Source organism: Ptychodera flava, chromosome 2, assembly GCF_041260155.1.
Source record: "Ptychodera flava strain L36383 chromosome 2, AS_Pfla_20210202, whole genome shotgun sequence".
Classification (NCBI taxonomy): Eukaryota; Metazoa; Hemichordata; class Enteropneusta; family Ptychoderidae; genus Ptychodera; species Ptychodera flava.
Window position 1 is genome coordinate 34,982,720 of NC_091929.1, and position 19,355 is coordinate 35,002,074.

General features: G+C 40.0%; 1 protein-coding gene across 2 annotated transcripts; it reads right to left on the minus strand.

Annotated features, from left to right (window-relative positions):
• Positions 1–563: 563 nt before the first annotated feature.
• On the minus strand, positions 564–18,091 carry LOC139119684 (ly6/PLAUR domain-containing protein 2-like). Of its 2 annotated transcripts, none has more exons than XM_070683532.1 (5): positions 17,957–18,091; positions 4,192–4,260; positions 3,271–3,401; positions 3,014–3,113; positions 564–2,730 (listed from the first exon to the last, which is right to left on the minus strand). In XM_070683532.1, exons 2-5 carry the CDS (start codon positions 4,223–4,225, stop codon positions 2,585–2,587), a joined length of 411 nt encoding a protein of 136 aa, XP_070539633.1. In that variant the 5' UTR covers positions 4,226–4,260; positions 17,957–18,091; the 3' UTR covers positions 564–2,584. The 2 variants fall into 2 exon arrangements, with proteins under 2 accessions (XP_070539633.1, XP_070539641.1); XM_070683540.1 differs by lacking the exon at positions 17,957–18,091 and adding an exon at positions 5,338–5,509.
• Between the last annotated feature and the right edge of the window lie 1,264 nt (positions 18,092–19,355).

A 19,355-nucleotide genomic window follows, 5' to 3' on the forward strand; every position in this document is an offset into this window, starting at 1 on the left:
TATACAAAACTAACCTTTTTAATTAAATGAACTTTTATTTTTACGTGTTTATGCAAGTTGAATTTTGAGCAGCTTTCTCTTGAAATCATTTTTCACTTTTTTTCTCTTGAAAAATGTCTGTCTGTTAATATTGAATGTAAATTAAGCCTTTGAGTGCTGTAATTTTTCCCACCAAAATTTAAGTGCAACATTTAAAATACTTTTATGAATTTTTCTGTAATTTTTTTTATCATTTTGGACAAAACGGACATCACATTTCATTGGCTACAGGTTTTCATCAAAATTTTGCCAAAAATTAAAAAAACAAATTGACTAGGGTTCTTTTTCTAAAGGTGACAAAAGTTGACTTTGGCGCTCAATGGGTTAACCCTTCTAGCGCCAAAGTAATTTTTTTAAAGATTCCAGCCATTTGAAAAACTCCCATGAATAATTTCAATTAGCGACTTTTATACGCAATTCAACGCTGAACATAAATCAGCTTGTTGCCCTGCCCCATGAGTCGATGTCTTGCATGTGGAACACACGAGTGATAGAGCAGAATATCATGAAAATGACTAATGTAATACTTGATTATTTATTTCTTTAATTCTCGGCAAACATTTAAGGAAGTTCAATATTGAAAATGCAAATAAATCGGAAAGATTCAGACAAACCTTAGAGCACGCCGGCGACAGGAATGTTTAATTCAACATATTCATTAAAGGTTAATTAATTACATTGATGAATATAAAATATCTTTGATTTTGTTTGATTACAAATGTTTACGAAAAGTTACCTGCTTAAATGCCAGAGACTTAATCCCCGGGATCAAGTTTGTTTAAGTCTATAAGAGGATTATTAAGTGCCATAGTCTTTCGTTTTCCATTGAAATTGTAATCTATTAAGTGTCTTTCCCTGCAGGACGATCTGACGCCGGCACAGGCCTTTTAAACATGTAGGAATATTTTACAAACTTACTGAGAGTTTTCTCAAATATCTGATTGTGTATACAGGTTGAAATTGTGTTGATTTCCATCGCATCTTTTTGCAAATAACTGTCCGAAATACTAGTGAAGTGAAAATGTCAGGAATCAATAATGTTTCATATTGCCTGTATCAACAACTTGGTTGTCTTTTGGCATCGAATTGACTCTTATGCAGCCTAATTTAATTCTCTTATTTTCCTAAACCTCTGTCATGTTCCCATATAGTGAATTGATTCCATCAGGCTGACTGCTTGCCATCATTTTTTCTCTTGTTCTTTTGTTCTCGCAGGGTTGTATTAATTTTAGTATATGGAATGATTATGATTACCTTTAGGGTAGTATGCGCCTCGAAAGTGTAAGATTTAAACTTTCGCCAAACCATTCTCTTTCAAAATCAAGAATAAAAATACCGCAATTATACGGTGTCGCTCAAATTTGATCAGAATTGGTACATACCAAAGATCAACAACAAGTGTTACTTCTATCTGTTCAGTGCAGGGAAATTATACGTTGATGTTATGACAATTTCTGCGCAGTACAACCAGAAAAACAAGAAATATTTAAACCAGAAAATTAAGAATGACAAAAGTAAATAAGGTCTGAAACTGTAGGTACTGAAGGTCAACTTTAGCAACATGCATAGCAGAGAATCTTTCTACCATGGATGTACAAAAATAGACATCCATGGTTTCAGCATATCTGTTAATATGTCACAGTTCATAAACAATGACAGGAAATGACCAATTAGCTGTTTCAGTTACTGCTACCACTCCCAAACATAATAGGTATCCTGCATACAAATAGGTTAAAGGTCAAAATCCTCTTATTCAGATGTGTGGGCTGATTCAGTTCACTGCCACCACTCCTGCACACTTGCAGTATTTCCCTTTTTCTTACCTCATCTGCACACATTTTTGACACTGATGTGTTCATTTGAACAAATTCACATCTCAACCCTTACATCTACCTGTACACCAAATACTGAGACGGTAGCTTTGGCGGTATGGGAGCCTTTGTGTGTGACGGACATACATCCGCACATACATACCCACAAAAATACAGACATACAGACGCCATCCAGACTCATCATATAAGCTCTTTTCGGTATTTATATGTAAAACCAAATATGAGCTAAAAATGAGGGGGTCACAATGCAAATTTTAGTACCAGAGAAAAAAGTAACCATGAGTTATCGATATTCGAATTTCAGAATGGCTTCCATGCCTGTGCTAACTCGAAGATGATAAAAAATCTTACTTTCGAAATAAAAAGACGGTTAAAAGTTTTCATTCACCAAGAGATTTAAAATGAACCCAAACAAGAGGTAGATCAGAAAAGATTTGAAAAAAGTTTGAGAGACGTCCGAATACCTGTCATCAAGGCGCATTCTGCCTGCACTCTTTCGTTACCATTTAAAGGGATTTGGGTAAATAAGTAAACCGTTATTTAACATTTCCAGATACAATGATGGTCCTAATTATAACAAGTCTAAAACTAAGTAGGCCAATGGGGACACATTATTTGGTTTTCACGGTACGCGTTTGCGTAGCTTGTGTATATTAGAAAAAAACATCAGATTTCACACAGGAAGATCTGAACCGATTGGAAAACGCAGTCGTTCACCCTGACATAATCACAGACATTGCCAGAGCCATAACCGTACCACCGACCAGCAGATGTACGATAGGTGTGAACAGCACTCCGGTGTTTCCCGTATTACACAGATCTGTTTTGCAGCATTCTTTACAATCGCTAGCCTTGTCACCTGAAATATTGCAAAAGAAAGAAAAAAATATTAAAGCATTATCATACTATGGTCATAAGGCCTCTACTAAAGAATGGAGAAAGCGACAAATAAATAACTCCTATGCTGCACGTTAGTAGCTTCCATAACTCTACAAATAATCTCCTTTTAAAGTATACAGATAGTAATTCGTTTTGTACTCTTGATCCAAGATAACCGTAAATGATTGTATGTGTTGTAAGTTTATTGTTCCTGATTAGTTGTCGTTTCAAAGTATTAGGCCTAAATGAGCCTATTTCATTACCGTCTTCCTCATCCGACCCACATCCATCCTCACACTTTGATGCAGCGACGCAAGTCCTGGCGAACTCTATCACTTTCCCATCATTTTCAGTTCGAATAACCTGAGAAATAGCAAAGGAAATAACACTTTTAGGAACGCTATACAGATGCACATTTGACAAATACACATCCAGTCAATCACTAACATAGTCATGGAACTACATATTGATATATGGAGAGGAATGCAGACACATACAGCAGATGCGTTATTTTACTTACTTGACAACGATGATCCTCGTACGAACCACACTCCTGTTCTTGATCTGTGACCATAAAATCGGTTTGACAACCTGCACCAACTCCCTCACACACATAACATTTCAAGGCAACACTCAAGTTGCTGGCAAAACCTGTAAAATCGTACAACAAATTGACCTTATGTGTGACATGGCGATAGGTGCTTTAAAACGGAATAATATCTGTTGGCGTATACTTCTAAGTCGTCTTGCATATGCCGACAAAAACGCCTATCTTCTGACTCTTTCATCTAATAAAATGCACAAAAGCCATTTTAAATTTTTATGAAATTCCAAAATCTTTACAGCAACTTTAACTAATAGTAGCATTGATATAAATCAATCTTTTTCAAGCATACCGCCAATGGTCTAGAGTATAAAGAATATTTTTGCAGGCATCGATAAAACTTCCACCGTAATGCATGTAAACGTATTTAAGATAGACAGACAGATATATAGATAGACAGATAGATAGATAGATAGAAGATAGATAGATAGATAGATAGATAGATAGATAGATAGATAGATAGATAGATAGATAGATAGATAGATAGATAGAATGATAATAGATAAGGGAGAGAAAGAATGATAGATTGATCGTACGATAGTTTTCAGCAGGTAAGAGGCAGGGAAGACGTATGCAATTAATTAGCGGTATATTTGTTGACATGGACAATATTATCGTTGACTTTGGTAAGGTTAGGAAGGAACGATAATATTTTTTCTGTATTTTTGAAGTGTTTTCCAGATTCAGACCATTTTATTCTGTTATTTTTCCCAAAATGTGCGTTCAGGCAAGATGTAGCCATCTTTGGAAACTGAATATATGTAAAGTGCAGTGGTACCATCTGCATTGTTTATTTGGCACATGTCAGAATCCAAGATAATATATTCCATAGCTTACCTAATATCAATATGAATACAACCAAACCAGACATTGTAATCCTGTAGGTCGATGTCTTCAATTTGATATCTAAAACGAAAAACTAACGATTTAGTTAGAGATAATTCCTCTCTCTCTCTGTCTCTCTGTCTCTGTCTCTCTCTCTGTCTCTCTGTCTCTCTGTCTCTCTGTCTCTCTCTCTCTCTCTCTCTCTCTCTCTCTCTCTCTTGACACAACCTGCCTATATGTAAGTTAACCTGCTCACCCCTTATGCCCTCACAAATGGTGACAATGGGCTTTGGCGAAGCAATGGTGGTGAAAGGGTTAAATTACGTGCGGCAAAATACAGAGTGTTTTGTTGAAGTTGGATTAGCCCAATCAGCTAAGATAGTGGTTAAGCTCGTCTTTTTGAACAGATGATATCTCGTAGTAATAATAATACTGTCTGAAAATCTATATGTAATATTGCCTCATCTCTACGCTGTGTGAGGCGAGTATAAATTACAATGACAAAAGGAATAATCCGCGATCGTTACACTTGAACTGATCCTGAAAACTATAGGTTCTATAAGATCATTATGAAAGGCAACAGTTATGCCGTGTTGCTTCTGCAAGCTACCGATACGAATACTGTAGGGTTTTTTATTGTTCTTACAAGGACACCTTCAATCTCCGCAATGACAGCAATTGACAATATTATCCATACGTAAACAAGTGTTAAATTTTCCGAATCTCGAGACGAGAAGAGATTGACGGCACTTCATCTGCTTGATTTGTTTTGACGTCGAACTTAATAAACATACACGTTATGGCGTATTCACATGCAAAAGAGAAACTTTGTTACACTTGCATAAAAAACATGCACTGATTGTATTATAGTGCGATATCTTTTCACATAAAAAATTCAATTCTTCAGTGATTGTTTCAGCCAAAATATAATCTGTTTGCTTGACTTGATATGCCTGGAGTCGTTGAAAACCAATGCCTCCTGTCTTTTTGTCCTGCTGAACTCACATATGAGTTCTGAAGACAGACAATAGACTGAGTAACTGCTGTTACTATGTGAAAAACTCACGGTAAACATCGATATTTATAGACAACACCAGTCGCGTTGTCATCGTGACCATTGTTATTGTATAGTGAAAAGTTCGCGAGTTGACCACTTACCCCTCCCCAGATTTTTCGTCCTGCCGTTCTCGAATACCAAGTTTAAGCAGGATGCGGTTGTTTGCCCTCTCGTTCTCTGTACGATCGAGAACACTATTGTGCAGTAATAAGTCGCTAAGAATTCATAATTTATACGAAAATGCGATTTTCCTATACTCTCGCGAGATCTCGCAATTTCACGCAGTGCTTTTAATCGCCTGTACTCCCCAGCCAAATTCTATCGGCAGGACAAATTATCCAACAAAATGGTATTTTATATGCTTTCTTTGGACAGTTATAGAATTAACTTCGCTTGTCTAAATTGGATTATAACATTGTCTTTAAGATAAAATTGATTCCTATCCCTCTGTTCGTCCTGAGCGGGGAGCGATCGTGTTCGACGCGATGCTTTTCCATCAAATAGCCGATATATGCGTCCCCCTGGCACTCACCCCTATTTGGCACTCGCGGAAATGAAAAGTACAAACGGCCCTCAGTTTAAAAGGTTCGGTGCACCGAGCCTTTGCATTTATTCAAAAGGCACTACAATGCCTACAATGACGTGAAGGGTAATTTTCCGCCCGGTTTTTTAGGTCAAAGAACTATCACAAAAGCGTGCCTGCTTTGTGTGTGTGAGAGGGATAAATAATTCTGTGGATTCAATTTCTACAAGTGTCTATCAAGTATGCATGGGAAATCCATGGCTAAACGCGTCCAAAGGTTTTCCTTTAACCTCAAATTTCAATGTAAAATGGTATAAGGACCCTTTTCAAGTTTATCCTTAAAACGGTATCGAAAGATAATTAGTCTATAAGCCTTATTTCATTACGTAGCTACTCATTTCGGAAAGGTTATAAAATGAGGGTACCCCTCTCACCAACTGGGGGATATTATGGCGTCCATTCTTTTCATCGTGGCTGCTGATATATTACTTAAAGCACAAGACACTCGAAACAAAACCTTTCGAGTGTCTATGCTTGGAAAAAAGAAGAAAAGTGGCGGTATTTTTGTTATTTTCATGTGTATAAGTATGCGTATCTATCTCAAGTAAACGAACTCTTGTCCCATATAATTACATAAATTAGCAATAATGTATCAACAAACCGCAGAACTTGTTACATGTGTCCAAACGTTTGGCGCCCCTTTACTTGCGCAGACATTTTGCTGTTTAATTCAGTTCCGCCAAATCGAAAAACAAAGTACAGGTTTCAACAGATTGTAAATGGGGTGATGGATGGGGTTCACCCACAGCTAGTTCACAAACTCGTTGACTCAGCGAACCAGAAACATTTCAGCCTGTTTTGTCGTGCAACTTGAGCGTCAGACCCTACGTAACGGAAACATTGCAGTAGTAAAAACAAGAACCAGTCCGAATCTTTAGCGCCACTTTTGTTACACGCGCAGACATTGTGCTATTTAATGCAGTTTCCGCCAAATTGAAAAACAAACACAGCTTAATTTCAATAGATTGTTAAACGTCATACGGTAGATGGGGTTGACCAACAGCTTGCTCGCGAAGTCATTGAAGTGAAAAATTTATGACATGACCAGACAACCTTTCAAAGAATTTGGGATGGGGCAAAGCAAAGAATTATCACTTTGCAAACTTTGGCCGTTAGACCAAATAAAATCGTTTCTGGTCACCGCGCGAGTCATGTCAGAACGTGGACGTCGAGTCTTTCTTTATTTTGGAGGGGTTACATACTCATCAGTACAGCTATCCTTGATATCCCCGTTTGCATTTCCTAAAATTCTAAAAAGGAAACGGGAATATTATGCAGCCAGCGATTAAAGACAATAACTGCTGCATCAATGGTGCCAAACTGTATTGCTAGTAACCTTAATAAAAAACTGAGAGAAAAAAGAAAGGAAAAAAAGAAAACCGCGTTGCCGCATCACTTTGCTGAATGTCAAGGACCAACAACTTTGGGGGAGGGGAGGGGGGCTTAGCTCTGCGTGGCAAGGCTGTGTGTCACCGGCTACAGGCTTCTCACTTCAGCCTATAGCCGGTTAACACACAGCCCTGCCATGCCAAGAAGAGCTATCTTGTGTCGGATAGTAGTGTTGCGACATTGATTCAGCAACATCTGGCAACATTTTAGCCTGTTGGCCGCGCAACTTGAGCGTCAGACCCCGTAACGGAAACATTGTACTAGTAAAAACACAGTCATTGATGCATTCCAGGCAGGGGGGCACGTGAATGGTGACCTCTCAAACTTCTTAATGCTTGTAACGTGGTGTCCTGCATCATCGATGATGTCAGTTTCTTTTCGGGAGTTGAGAGGTCACCGCTCTAGTGACTTTAATGACTCACTGCACTAAGCCTCGTCAATCGCTTGTACGCCAGAAAAACAACGGTTAATCCTTGTAGTCATGTCGGAAAAGGCTGGACAAATGGCGATAGTTTGGGAATTTTTGAGCAGATTTATGATCGCGGTAGGTCCCTAATAACAAAGCTGTCGATGGGTGTTGGCAATTGTAATTGTGGTGGAAACTTTTCTAAATATCGTCGAACAAAGTTGCGACAAGCTAAGTGCGCTGTCTAGCATACTGTGGACGTTTGTTTACGATTCCCATAGCTGTGGGTGGCGGGGTCAAAAGCCCCCGGGGGGGGGTACCTGCTCTGAGAAGTGGTAGGGGTGTGCGGCCGCACGTAAAAAAAACCCGGGGCCCATTTTAGACCTAAAATCTCGTTATTTTAGGACCCCATTTTAGACCTTATGACCTTTGAACCTGGTCAAAAGTCCGGTGTCAAAATTTGCAAAAACGTAATCGGGTAAAAAGCAAGCATTTGCGCGACCGAGCTACTGGCAGAGCTTAATACCACTATACTGCATTTACGGCTTTGTTGTTGCTGGCCAAGCCATGATTTCCGAAAAAAATTTTGGAAATGCTAAAAAAATTGAGTGAAAGAAACTATCTTTCACCCTCACCAAAGTTTTGTCCAGCTTCTGAAATTATCAGTTAACTGCAGTTACAGTCTGACTGGTGGTTTTTAAAATTCCAAACTACAAGAAGCCTCGCCGTTCGTCAATAAGGCACTGCTAGTTTTCCCATGGTCGACCTGTTATGATAGTAGAGCCACTTTGTTTCGATATTTTCTATTGGGCAAAATTCTTCCATATATGGAGTTCTGACCAATTAGTGACAGTGTTTTAAAACAAAGTCTATATTTATTTTGGCTAAAGCCAGGGGGTCTCTTTAATGGTTCCCCTGCCACACAGAGTGCAGCTCAAAACCCTGTGCTAGGAAGACGGGAACTGACAGTTGGAATTTGTTCTTGTGTGGCACTCAAAAATCGACCCCATTTTAGACCCTGGTTTACTGTGAATTGATACCCCCATTTTAGACCAAGTTGCTGAAATACCCACCCCATTGGGCGGCACGTATACATATTGGCAAGTAATGGAAGTACCCCCCCCCGGGGTCAAAAGGTAGAAATTCCTTTTGAAAACACCACAGCTATGGACCCACAGCTGCTTTCTCTTAATATTCAAGAAACTCGCACACACAGTCACACAGTGCTTGGCCGGCCTAGCTGTTATTCCACAGCTGAAGTTACGTCTACTTTGTTGGGTATGACTTTGTAACATTTTTTGTCGCAAAAAATCGTCAAAATCCAAAACAGTAGGCTTATAAGCCTATAGCCTACTAAAATGAAGATATAGCAGATATAACAATTTTAATTACGATGAAACACCGCTATTAACGTGCAGCTTTGAAAATAAGCGCGAAAAATATTGTCTCGGATGCGATATGCGAAAAACTGAGTTTCATTGATTTCCGACGGTAAAAAATGATATATTAACCAAGAGCAAATTAAGTGTGACCCGCAACCCGAAGCCCGCAAAATACCTCACCTTGGTTCGTAGTTCACACTTTGCTGTTGATCAGCAGCATACAAGGATACATTACCCATTCATATAGATTATTTTCACATTCATTATCAAAATGAGGAATCACAAAGAATGTATGCAATTACTTTGGGATTCAGTTTTATAATGGTACGTACTTTTGTTTTTTAATGTATAAAACTATTTCGTAAACGTTGTTGTACTCTCAAATGCCCTGTGATGCATCAACCCTTGTAACAAAATAGTTTATGCCAAAGTGAAAATTATCCTCCTATAAACTGTGTACTCCTTGCAACCTATAAAGCGAACGCCACCCGATCTTCACTTTGTTTGTATATTGAACCAAAGATGCGCTGGGGTAATTCTCGATCAAATTTTCAATATTGTAAGCAAACATGCTGGGTAATTAGCAAGTTTGGTGTCCGGATCACTGTTTACATCAAGTTCTACCGTTTTCGGTTGACGCCATTGTTCCCGCGGGTGTCGAACTGACGTATCCAGAACATCTCAAGCGTTAATCTGTAGGTCTAGCCGTGAAACATGCCATTTAAAGTAGCTAGATACCCGAGGGAATAATGGTATCAACCGAAAACAGTAGAACAATACAACTTGGATTAATCTGGTTCCCTGACCCATTTTCCCCGGTAGAGGGCGTGGGGAAAAATAGGGTCAGGTACCGGGTAGCCATCTTGAACAGAATTTTGTTCAAGACGGTGGAGGTTAGTCACCTGACAGAACATGCTACAACAAATATGGCTGCTACCATGAAAACGCCGGTCAAAATTCGACTGGATCAGAATTATGTTCGAACACTGGTATCCGAACCAAAAACATACACTAGACGGGAAACATAAACTGAAAGGATTAATGCAGAAGTACGGGGAACTAGAGGTGATTGAAGGCTGGCTGTGATATCGCAGCAGTACTTGTGGCGTGTATCGAACGCGTTTTTGAGAATGTACAATAAGTAAAGTGAAAATGTCATTTTTAGAACGCGGATTTTCAAGGTAAAAATTAGGTCACCGCTCTAGTTTTAAAAATATAATTAAGGTCCCTAATTTTGTCAATAACATAACACAATGCCGAGTAAGCCTATTTTCAAATAACTTTTGAAACCTTTGCCTGGGGTGTATCTGAATATCTAGCATAATGAAATCTGATCTGTTTTGACTGGGCAGTGTGCCAAGTTTCATGAAAATTACAATGGAAGAATAGAGTTTTCTATCATCTGACGTAATCCTTTGGCAGCAGACGTAATTGTTGCTCTCTTTTCTGTATCATTTTCATCTTATTGTCTTGTAACTTGAGACCACATCCAACAGGGATGGATGAAGTCTATACAAAAGATGAGAAATAGGAATATTCATAATTCGTAATGTTTGCGGGAAATCGGTATACCTAGTTGAAATCAGTATTAATCAACATATTCGTATTTCGGCAATAAGCTAATTCCTATTTGATTTTCACACTTGCATTTTCGGTCAATCCCTGCATTTACTGATGTAGGCCTAATGATATCTCGCATGACGATTTGCATACGGGACAATCTTGATTGCCATATGTTTCCTTTTTGCAAACTAAACACCGTCAATGTAATGTTTTAGAATCTAAAGCATCAAGCGGTACATTTTGCGCCCATTCGATTTTTGGAATATTAAACCTTATAATTTATATTTAAAATAATCTGGGAAATGTGATTTTCTATCACATGTTGCATTAAGGAATATTCGATTCTAACTTTAAGTTTCTCATATATCGCTATTGGACCAATGCCCATTATTTTAATAAAGATCTAGACAGTATCCCTTGAAAATAATGATATCTGCGGAACTGAAGGCTCCCAAAAACGTGACTGCAGGCAGTTTTATTTGAAATAGATAAAGATTAATGATGTTGTCATCATTATTTTCATATTGGAAACCCTCCGTTTATACTCAAAAAATCGTACACATGTCAACCACATCACCTTCCGATGACGACAGCCATACGCCTAAAGTAATGTATCGTCACTGAAATTTGCTATTTCCTCTTGTGCAAGTCGTAGCATCTCTGCTACCATGTCATTTGCCTCAATTTACACGATGTTGTTCCCACTAGACTGTGCTACTTTTACGAGCAAGGGTGATTGCAAAATGGTCAATGTAGGCTCAGAGTTAGAGGGAAGGGAAAAAGGGCAAGCGACGCATGACATATTTCTCGAGCAAACAAAATTAGTAGCCCTCATTTTATGACTGATGAAATATTATCCTGAGCTAGTTTACATCACATTCACCCACGAAAAGTAGGTCCAAAGATTTTTTTGCAAATATGCGACAAAAACCAACATAAAGACATCTTTTATACTTTATTCTTTTACTTTGAAATTAAATATAGCCATACAGAGCTTGGCATTGTTGAAATTTGCAATCAAGTGAACTTCGTAAAAATGTGGTAAATCACCACATTTTTGCCACCGGTGGCAGTGGTGAAAGCGGGAGCAGAAGTGAAACGGAAGTGAGAGCGCCGCCACCGTGACTCTATGGAGTGTGGAACGTTGCACGTGTTCAGTAGTTTATACCGGTATCACGTGCTCCATGGCATTTGGACCATACCAATGTGACATACGGACGTCAAGTCAATTACCTTAATTAATATAACAAGGCATACTCAATGACTAAATTCATCATATTATAATAATATTATGCTATCTTTGGTTTCTTTCTGCGAATAAAAGAACTTCAGCCTCGCCTTTCCAACTGTCAGAAAAACACGACCCCTATTTAGTATTTAAAAGTCAAAACGGCCCGATTTCACAATGACCTCTCGTCGACACCAGCGTATATCACTGCCATTTGCGAACACGAAGGCAAAAGGCATCACACGTCCATATGTCCGCCAAACTATACATCGTTCAACAATATCATCCTAAATTTCGAAACAATTTATCCGCGATTTTACGATTCGACCTGCACGGTATCTATATCTCCGGGACGGTATTCTAACCACAAACCCAGGTCCTTAAAACGCAAGATCAGTATTTTTCACATGTCCAGCAATCTCGTAATTTACACTGACAGGACAAAAAAAAATTCATAATTGATATGGCATGGACGTTCTAACGTAAATGCGTCATTCCGTAGAGGGTCTAGTCGATAGTCTATCGCGTTTTCATGCAAACAGCTGCAGCGTAACGGTATGCAGTCAGCAGGCCGGCGAGGCATCGACCTCCAGGTTCTACCTGCACGGTGCACGGTAACTATATCCCCGAGAAGGTATTCTCACCACAAACTTAAGATCAGTAGTTTTCACGTGTCCACCAATCTTGTGCTGACAGGACAAAAAGCTTCAAAATTGACCGAGCATGTACATTTGCTTTGACCTCCGAGTTCGACCTGCACGGTGCACGGTATCTGCATCCCCGAGAGGACTTCCTCACCACAAACGCAAGAGCGATAGTTTTCACACTCACAGGTCCACTACACTGGCGACAAAAAAACTTCAAAATTGATTGAGCACAGACGTTCTAACGTAAATGCATTATTGACTATGTAGTCACAATACACAATACACACACACGTACGCTCTAACTTTCACTTTATTATTATTTCATGTACACAACACTCGCGTTTCCTTCTCGTGGTGTAGTATATATATAGCAGTGTGATCACGTGGAGTGACAAAATAGTTTTCCGGAAGCTGTTGATGGAAGTGACGTCACTTTTGCTTCCTCAACCCTATAAGCTTCCTCAGTTATGTAACTTCGTCGCTAAAAATTAATGACTTTGATGAGAACACTGGTTATACTCTTAACCCTGACAGCAGGAATTTGACTAATAGGAGGCACCGTGGCCCAGTGTTTAGGGTAACAGACTCACTATCAAAGGGTGGTGAGTTCGAGACCCACTTCAAGAACTTGGTAATGGGGTCACTGTCGAAAAGACGATAAATTACAGACTGTAGCACAGTGTTGTGCCTCTGGGCAAGGCACTTTACTCCTCAGTGCTCTGAGATTGTGCACAACACAGCGACACATTTTTTAAACATTACTGAACCTTGAAGTCTCATTCTTAAATACATAACAGTAAGTAAACAAAGATTAGAATGTTCACTCTCTCATATACATATAAGAGAAAATTCTAGCATAAACTTTGAGAAAAGTTGGTCTCCTAAACTCTAGCTCGGATTATGTTTTGGTTGGCACAAAGGACTTATACAGCTTACATTTCTCAAAGATTGTTTTTTTCCAAGACGTCTCGATTATTCTGTTTACAAAACGCACGCTGTTCGAAGGGAATGTTCTAGCACAAGTGAGTCGTTGAGTACAAGTGGATCATTGTACTTTGCTATTATTATGCAACGGTCATGTGACAAAGCTTGTTCACGAAGTCATTGAAGTGAAAAATTTATCACATGGTGAGACTACCTTACAAAGAATCGGGGATGGGGCAAAGCAAAGAATTATCACTCTGGCCATTGGGCCAAATAAAATTGTTTCTGGTCACCGCGCGCGTCATGTCAGAACGTGCACGTCGAGTCTTTCTGCTTTTTGGAAGGGGTTACATACTCATCAGTACAGCTATCCTTGATATCCCTTTTGGCATTTCCGAAAATGCTAAAAAGAAAACGGAAATATTATGCAGCGTAGGGGCGTAGCTCTTCGTGACAAGGCTGTGTGTTACCGGCTATAGGCTTCTCACTTCAGCCGGTAACACACAGCTCTGCCATGCTATGAAGAGCTATCTTGTGTCGGATAGTAGTGTTGCGACATTGATTCGGCTGCTGGAAAAATCGCTGAAGAATAGTGTGGGATGTCCACGGTTTTATTGCACTGCAAGTCAGCTCGAAGAAACACTATGGCAAAGATGTGGTTTTCCTGTCCTTCCTTAATAAATGCACTCAGGGTTGAACCACAGGCTAGCCATTCCTCCCTATTGATCCAATTCTACAAAAAAAATGAGAAATATAATAAATTTCAAAAGACTAAGAAAACTTATCGACAAATTTTCCTGGCTGTTAAAATAACTTTGTGCATCACAGTACAGACTCATGTTCAGCCTTATCCATTCTTGCATGAAACTAAATTCATAAATATTTTGTATTTAAAATATGGCTACGTCTAAAGACTTGATTGTGTAGTCTTACCTGAATTTGTTTATTTACTATTAAAATATAATGCACAAAAGTTATTCAGTCAACAAAGACGCATTACTATCACAATGCACAAGAAACAAAAACAAAGTATATTTGTTAATACACTGTCACTGGCAAAAATACATTAATTATGAACCCCATCCAATTCTAAAAATATGAGAAATATTATGAGTGTCTATACACGCAGAAAAAAAGACAAATTTTCCCAAAAAAAGTTGATATGCATCACGACACACTCATGTATCCTAGCCATTCTTGCAATGATTTGGATTTTAAAAATACGGCAACTATTGACTTGTGTGTCTTGCCTGAATCATTTGTTCATAGACTATCAAAATATCATGCACAATACAAATGCATTACAATCACAATGCATAGGAAACAAACACAATTTACTACATTTTTCAATACACACATTAAAATATTGAGCCGTACCTGCTCTAGAATGTTGACAAGCAGCTCTGCAAGGTTCCAGAGTTCATCCCCTTCCAAGCTTTCCATCACATGTCTATGAGAGGCTTGTATGTTGTATCCTTGACACATCGCGTACAAAGAGGGAATTTGACACTGCTGCTGACCGAGTTTCACACGATGAGGGTCAATTAAACACAGCGCATCTCACGATACTTTAAAAAACTGGTCCCCAAGGCCTTTCTGCTGACATCCCATCCGAGATTGTTCATTATGAGCCAACTGACCATATCTTTAATTTTATGAAGTTTAAATCTGGCATTTGGTCTGTCCAATTGCTTTAGCGACGGCGAAATTCGAGCTGACCCCATTGCACTTTAATTACGTTCTGTACTGGCGTCTTGTTTATATCATCAGTCTTATCAAAACTCTCTCTCAGATCGAATGTCATATACACTTTTTTACACGTTTCCAACTTGCGCTGTCATTGGAGCCAACTGCACTGGGACTGAACTCATATATCCTTGGCAACTTTCGCTTCAACTGAACAGTCACCGTGCTCGTCGTTCAAAACAAATCGGTCGCCGGAATTCAAGGTACCAAGAGACAGATCCTCGTACAGTTTATGCAGCGTCGATGATACAGAAACGTCGACACACGGTCCCTCTGGACCGTGGTCGACGAGACAAAAGGGCTTGAGGATCTTTTACCCCTGGGCTAATAACATTCAATGCCTTGAATAGTGGCTACAAAGCTATAAATGACATGTTATGTTAACGGAGGTCGTCCATGCTTGTTCCTGGAACGCTCCCCTGTTATAGGATGTCTTCTGGGAGAAACTACCCAAACTCCCCTGCTCGGTACAGGCTAATTAAACCTGCCTGCAGTACAATGGTTTTTGGGAAAAGTACAAGTTTTGGAACAGGGTAAAATAGGCCTAAAATGTGGTTGACATTTGACCTCGGAGCACCACCACACGGCGAATTAGAACTGCTTCAAGAGACCTTGAAAATTAAAAAAAAAGTCTCGACGCGCACTCTTTGAAGAGACGCGCGCGCTGACCAGAAACAAATCAATTTTTTGGCCTAAGAACAATTTTAATTACGATGAAACACCGCTATCAACGTGCAGCTTTTAAAATGAGCGCGAAAAACATTGTCTCGGATACGATATGCGAAAAAATGAGTTTCATTGAAGTTTGACAGGAAAAAGACGGTATATTAACCAAGAAAAAATTAATTGTGACCCGCAACCCGAAGCCCGCAGGTTCACAGTTCACACTTTGCTGTTGATCAATAGCATACATGGATACATGCATCATCAAAATGAGGAAACAGAAACAATGTATGCAATAACTTTGAGATTTGGTTTTCTAAGGTTACGTACTTTTGTTATTTAATGTATAAAATTATTTCGTACACCTTGTTTTATTCCCAAAAGCCGTGTGATGCATCAACCCCTCCAACAAAATAGTTAATGCCAAAGTGAAAACTATCCTCCCAGAAACTGCGTACCCCTTGCAACCTATGAAGCGAACGCAACCAGACCTTCACTCAGTTGGCATTTTGAATCAAAGACGTGCTGTGCTGTGGTGATTATTGATCAAAGTCTCGATATTGTCGGCAAACATGCTGGGTAATTAGAAAGTTCGGTGTCCGGATTTCTCCTAAATCACATAAACATTAAGTTCTACTGTTTTAGGTTGACCCTATTGTTCCCGCAGGTGTCGCACTTATGCATCCAGAATATCTCACGCATCAATCTGTAGGTCAAGGAGTGAAACCTGCCATTGAAAGTAGCTTAACACCCAAGGGAATAATGGTATCTACCGCAACCAGTGGAACAATACAACTCGGATCGCATGACAGGAAAGAAAGTCTTTGAAATGGGTGGGGCCTACCGAGGTGGCCCAACTAAGGGACCGTTCAGTTTTTACGGCCGGGGGGGCCGGCAAAATCCAGGGGGGGGTCATCATAATTTTGGAATCCAAGAAGGGGGGGGGGTCATCACTTTTTCACTGGTAGGAAAGGGGGGGTCACCACATTTTCAAAAACATAATACCTACAATAAAGTTCACTTTATGCCATGGCCATGATTGACCCTCTTTACCGGCGGGCCGCCTTCGGCGGCCCAATACAATAAATATACTTTATGTATTACCCATGACCCTCTTAGCGGGCAGACGCCTTTGGCGGCCCACTCCAATTAGGTTTACTTCATGCAATGGCCATGATCGACCCTCTTTACCGGCGGGCCGCCTGCGGTGGCCCACTACAATAAATTCACTTTATTGTAATACCCCATGACCATCTTAACGGCCGGACGCCTTCAGCGGCCCTGTTCAGTAAAGTTTACTTCATGCAATGGCCATGATCGACCCTCTTTTTACCAGTGGGCCACCTTTGGTTGCCCACTAGAATAAAGTTGACTTTACGTAATGGCCCATGACCCTCTTAACCGGAGGGCTGCCTTTGGCGAACCACTCCAATAAAGTTTACTTTATACAATGTCCATGGACATAATTTGTCTATGGAAATGAAGTTAAAAATTGCCTTACAGTCGTCCTAATTAACAGACGTTTGCATGGATGTGACTGAGAAGTTTGTAAACTGGCATCTCTGCTACAAGAATAAAGTGCGCCGCGTACCGGAGTTCAAATCAAAACCGTGCGGGTAAATTTGACATATGGGTTTTGGTTATTTTTCAGTGGGGGGGGGGTCATCAAATTTTTTCGTCTGACAAAGGGGGGGTCATCACTTTTTCGCGAAAAATGCAGGGGGGGGGTCATCATTTTTTTGAACACCGGCGACAAGATTTTGCCGCCCCCCCCCCCGGCCGTAAAAACTGAACGGTCCCTAAAACTGGGCGAAACGCATTGGCCTGGAACATTTTCTGATTTACTAGATTTTGTCGTAAAAATAATGATTTTGATGAGAACACTTGTAATAATATACTCTTACCACTTGCAGCTGAAATGTGACTTATAGGAGACACCATGGCGTAGTGGTTAGGGTAAAGGACTCACTATCGAAGGATGGAGAGTTCGAGACCCGGTTCATATCCTGGTAATGGAGTCACTGTCGGTGTCGGTGTTGTGCCCCTGGGCAAGGCACTTTACTCCTCAGTGTGTTAGGCTCGTCTACTCCCCCCCCCCCCCACTTTGAGATAGTACACAACACATGGACACATTTTCTAACTTATCTCAGCTTATGTATCGGTTGGCGTAAAGGACATAAAGAGCTTACCTATCTCAAAGATGGTTTTCTCCAAAGACGTCTTGATTATTCTGTTTACAAAACGCACACTGTTCTAGCACAGGCGAGTCGTTGAGTACAAGTGCGTCAATGCACTTTGCTAATATAAGGCAACAGTCATGTGACAAAGCTTGTGCGCATGACGCATCATGCACTTTTGTTCTTAAGTATGTTTTAATGGTGCCACAGCCCTTATGGGGAAACATGTCTTAAGCTGTCAGAGTTTATGCAGTAAAAGTCTACAAGTGACTGAGTCAAAGGCTTCATTGTTGTTGATCTCAATGTTAGTGTCGTTCATCGTATACAACAAGGATTTCGTTGGTCCGTTGAAGCATTTGCTTTTCCTATGGCAAGCATCGGACCAATAGAAATGTCCTTATTTCAAATATAATAATAATAATAATAATAATAATATTTGGTTCTTATATAGCGCACATATCCACAAGTAGATGTGATCAAGGCGCTTTACAATTATTATTACCCCTGGTCACTGGACCTAATATGATACCACTCAACTCCCTGGGGAGCAGACACAGCTCACATGTGCAGCCAATAAGCGCAGCAGAGCTAAACGCACACATAACAACCTCTGTCCTACCAGGTACCCATCACTCCTGGGTGGGGAGAAGCAATGAGGAATAAAGTGCCTTGCCCAAGGACACAACACCACAGCCATGCCGGGCTCGAACTCACCATCCTTTGATCGTGAGTCCACTGCTCTAGCCACTGGCCCATGATGCCTCCGAATAGTGTTTAATAAATAGTGTTTAGTATCGCATACGCCACCTGCACATGCAACTGCCCGAAAACTTGTGACAAGCCTTTCATGAAATAATATAAAGGCATTTAATGTGGTAGGTTACTTACCCTCTTACTCCCTTGAGTCCTTTTAAATTTTAAGTCGCGTTAAGTCGCGTTAATCATGCTAATGCACTAATCATATGAATCAAAGCATTGTGGAGAGATCAGACATATTTCTATCACTTTAAATTGGAACAATTCTTAAAGGCAAGATTAGAATCTGATGAGTAAGGCGTCCACAGTATGTTAAATTCAACACATTATTATACATCTACCATCAAGAACAATTGCATCTTTGTGTGCTCTGAAGAGTCGTACGGAACGCCCGTTCCGTGACACATACGGTTTCAAGGCGCCCCATCCTATGCGGCTGTATCTGGGCGTTCACTGTTGAACGGTTTCAAGGGACCCATAGGACGAGCGCCAGAATATGTACGTTGTATTTCATCTCCGGGCTTTATATACCAACACAAACACAACAATATTACAGTGTGTGGCACCACTGCCAGCCAGGTCGACTTTATTCACAGTCATTATGTTCGCGCGCGCTCTATACGTACGTATGTGTAGTGGACACTTTATACTAGAA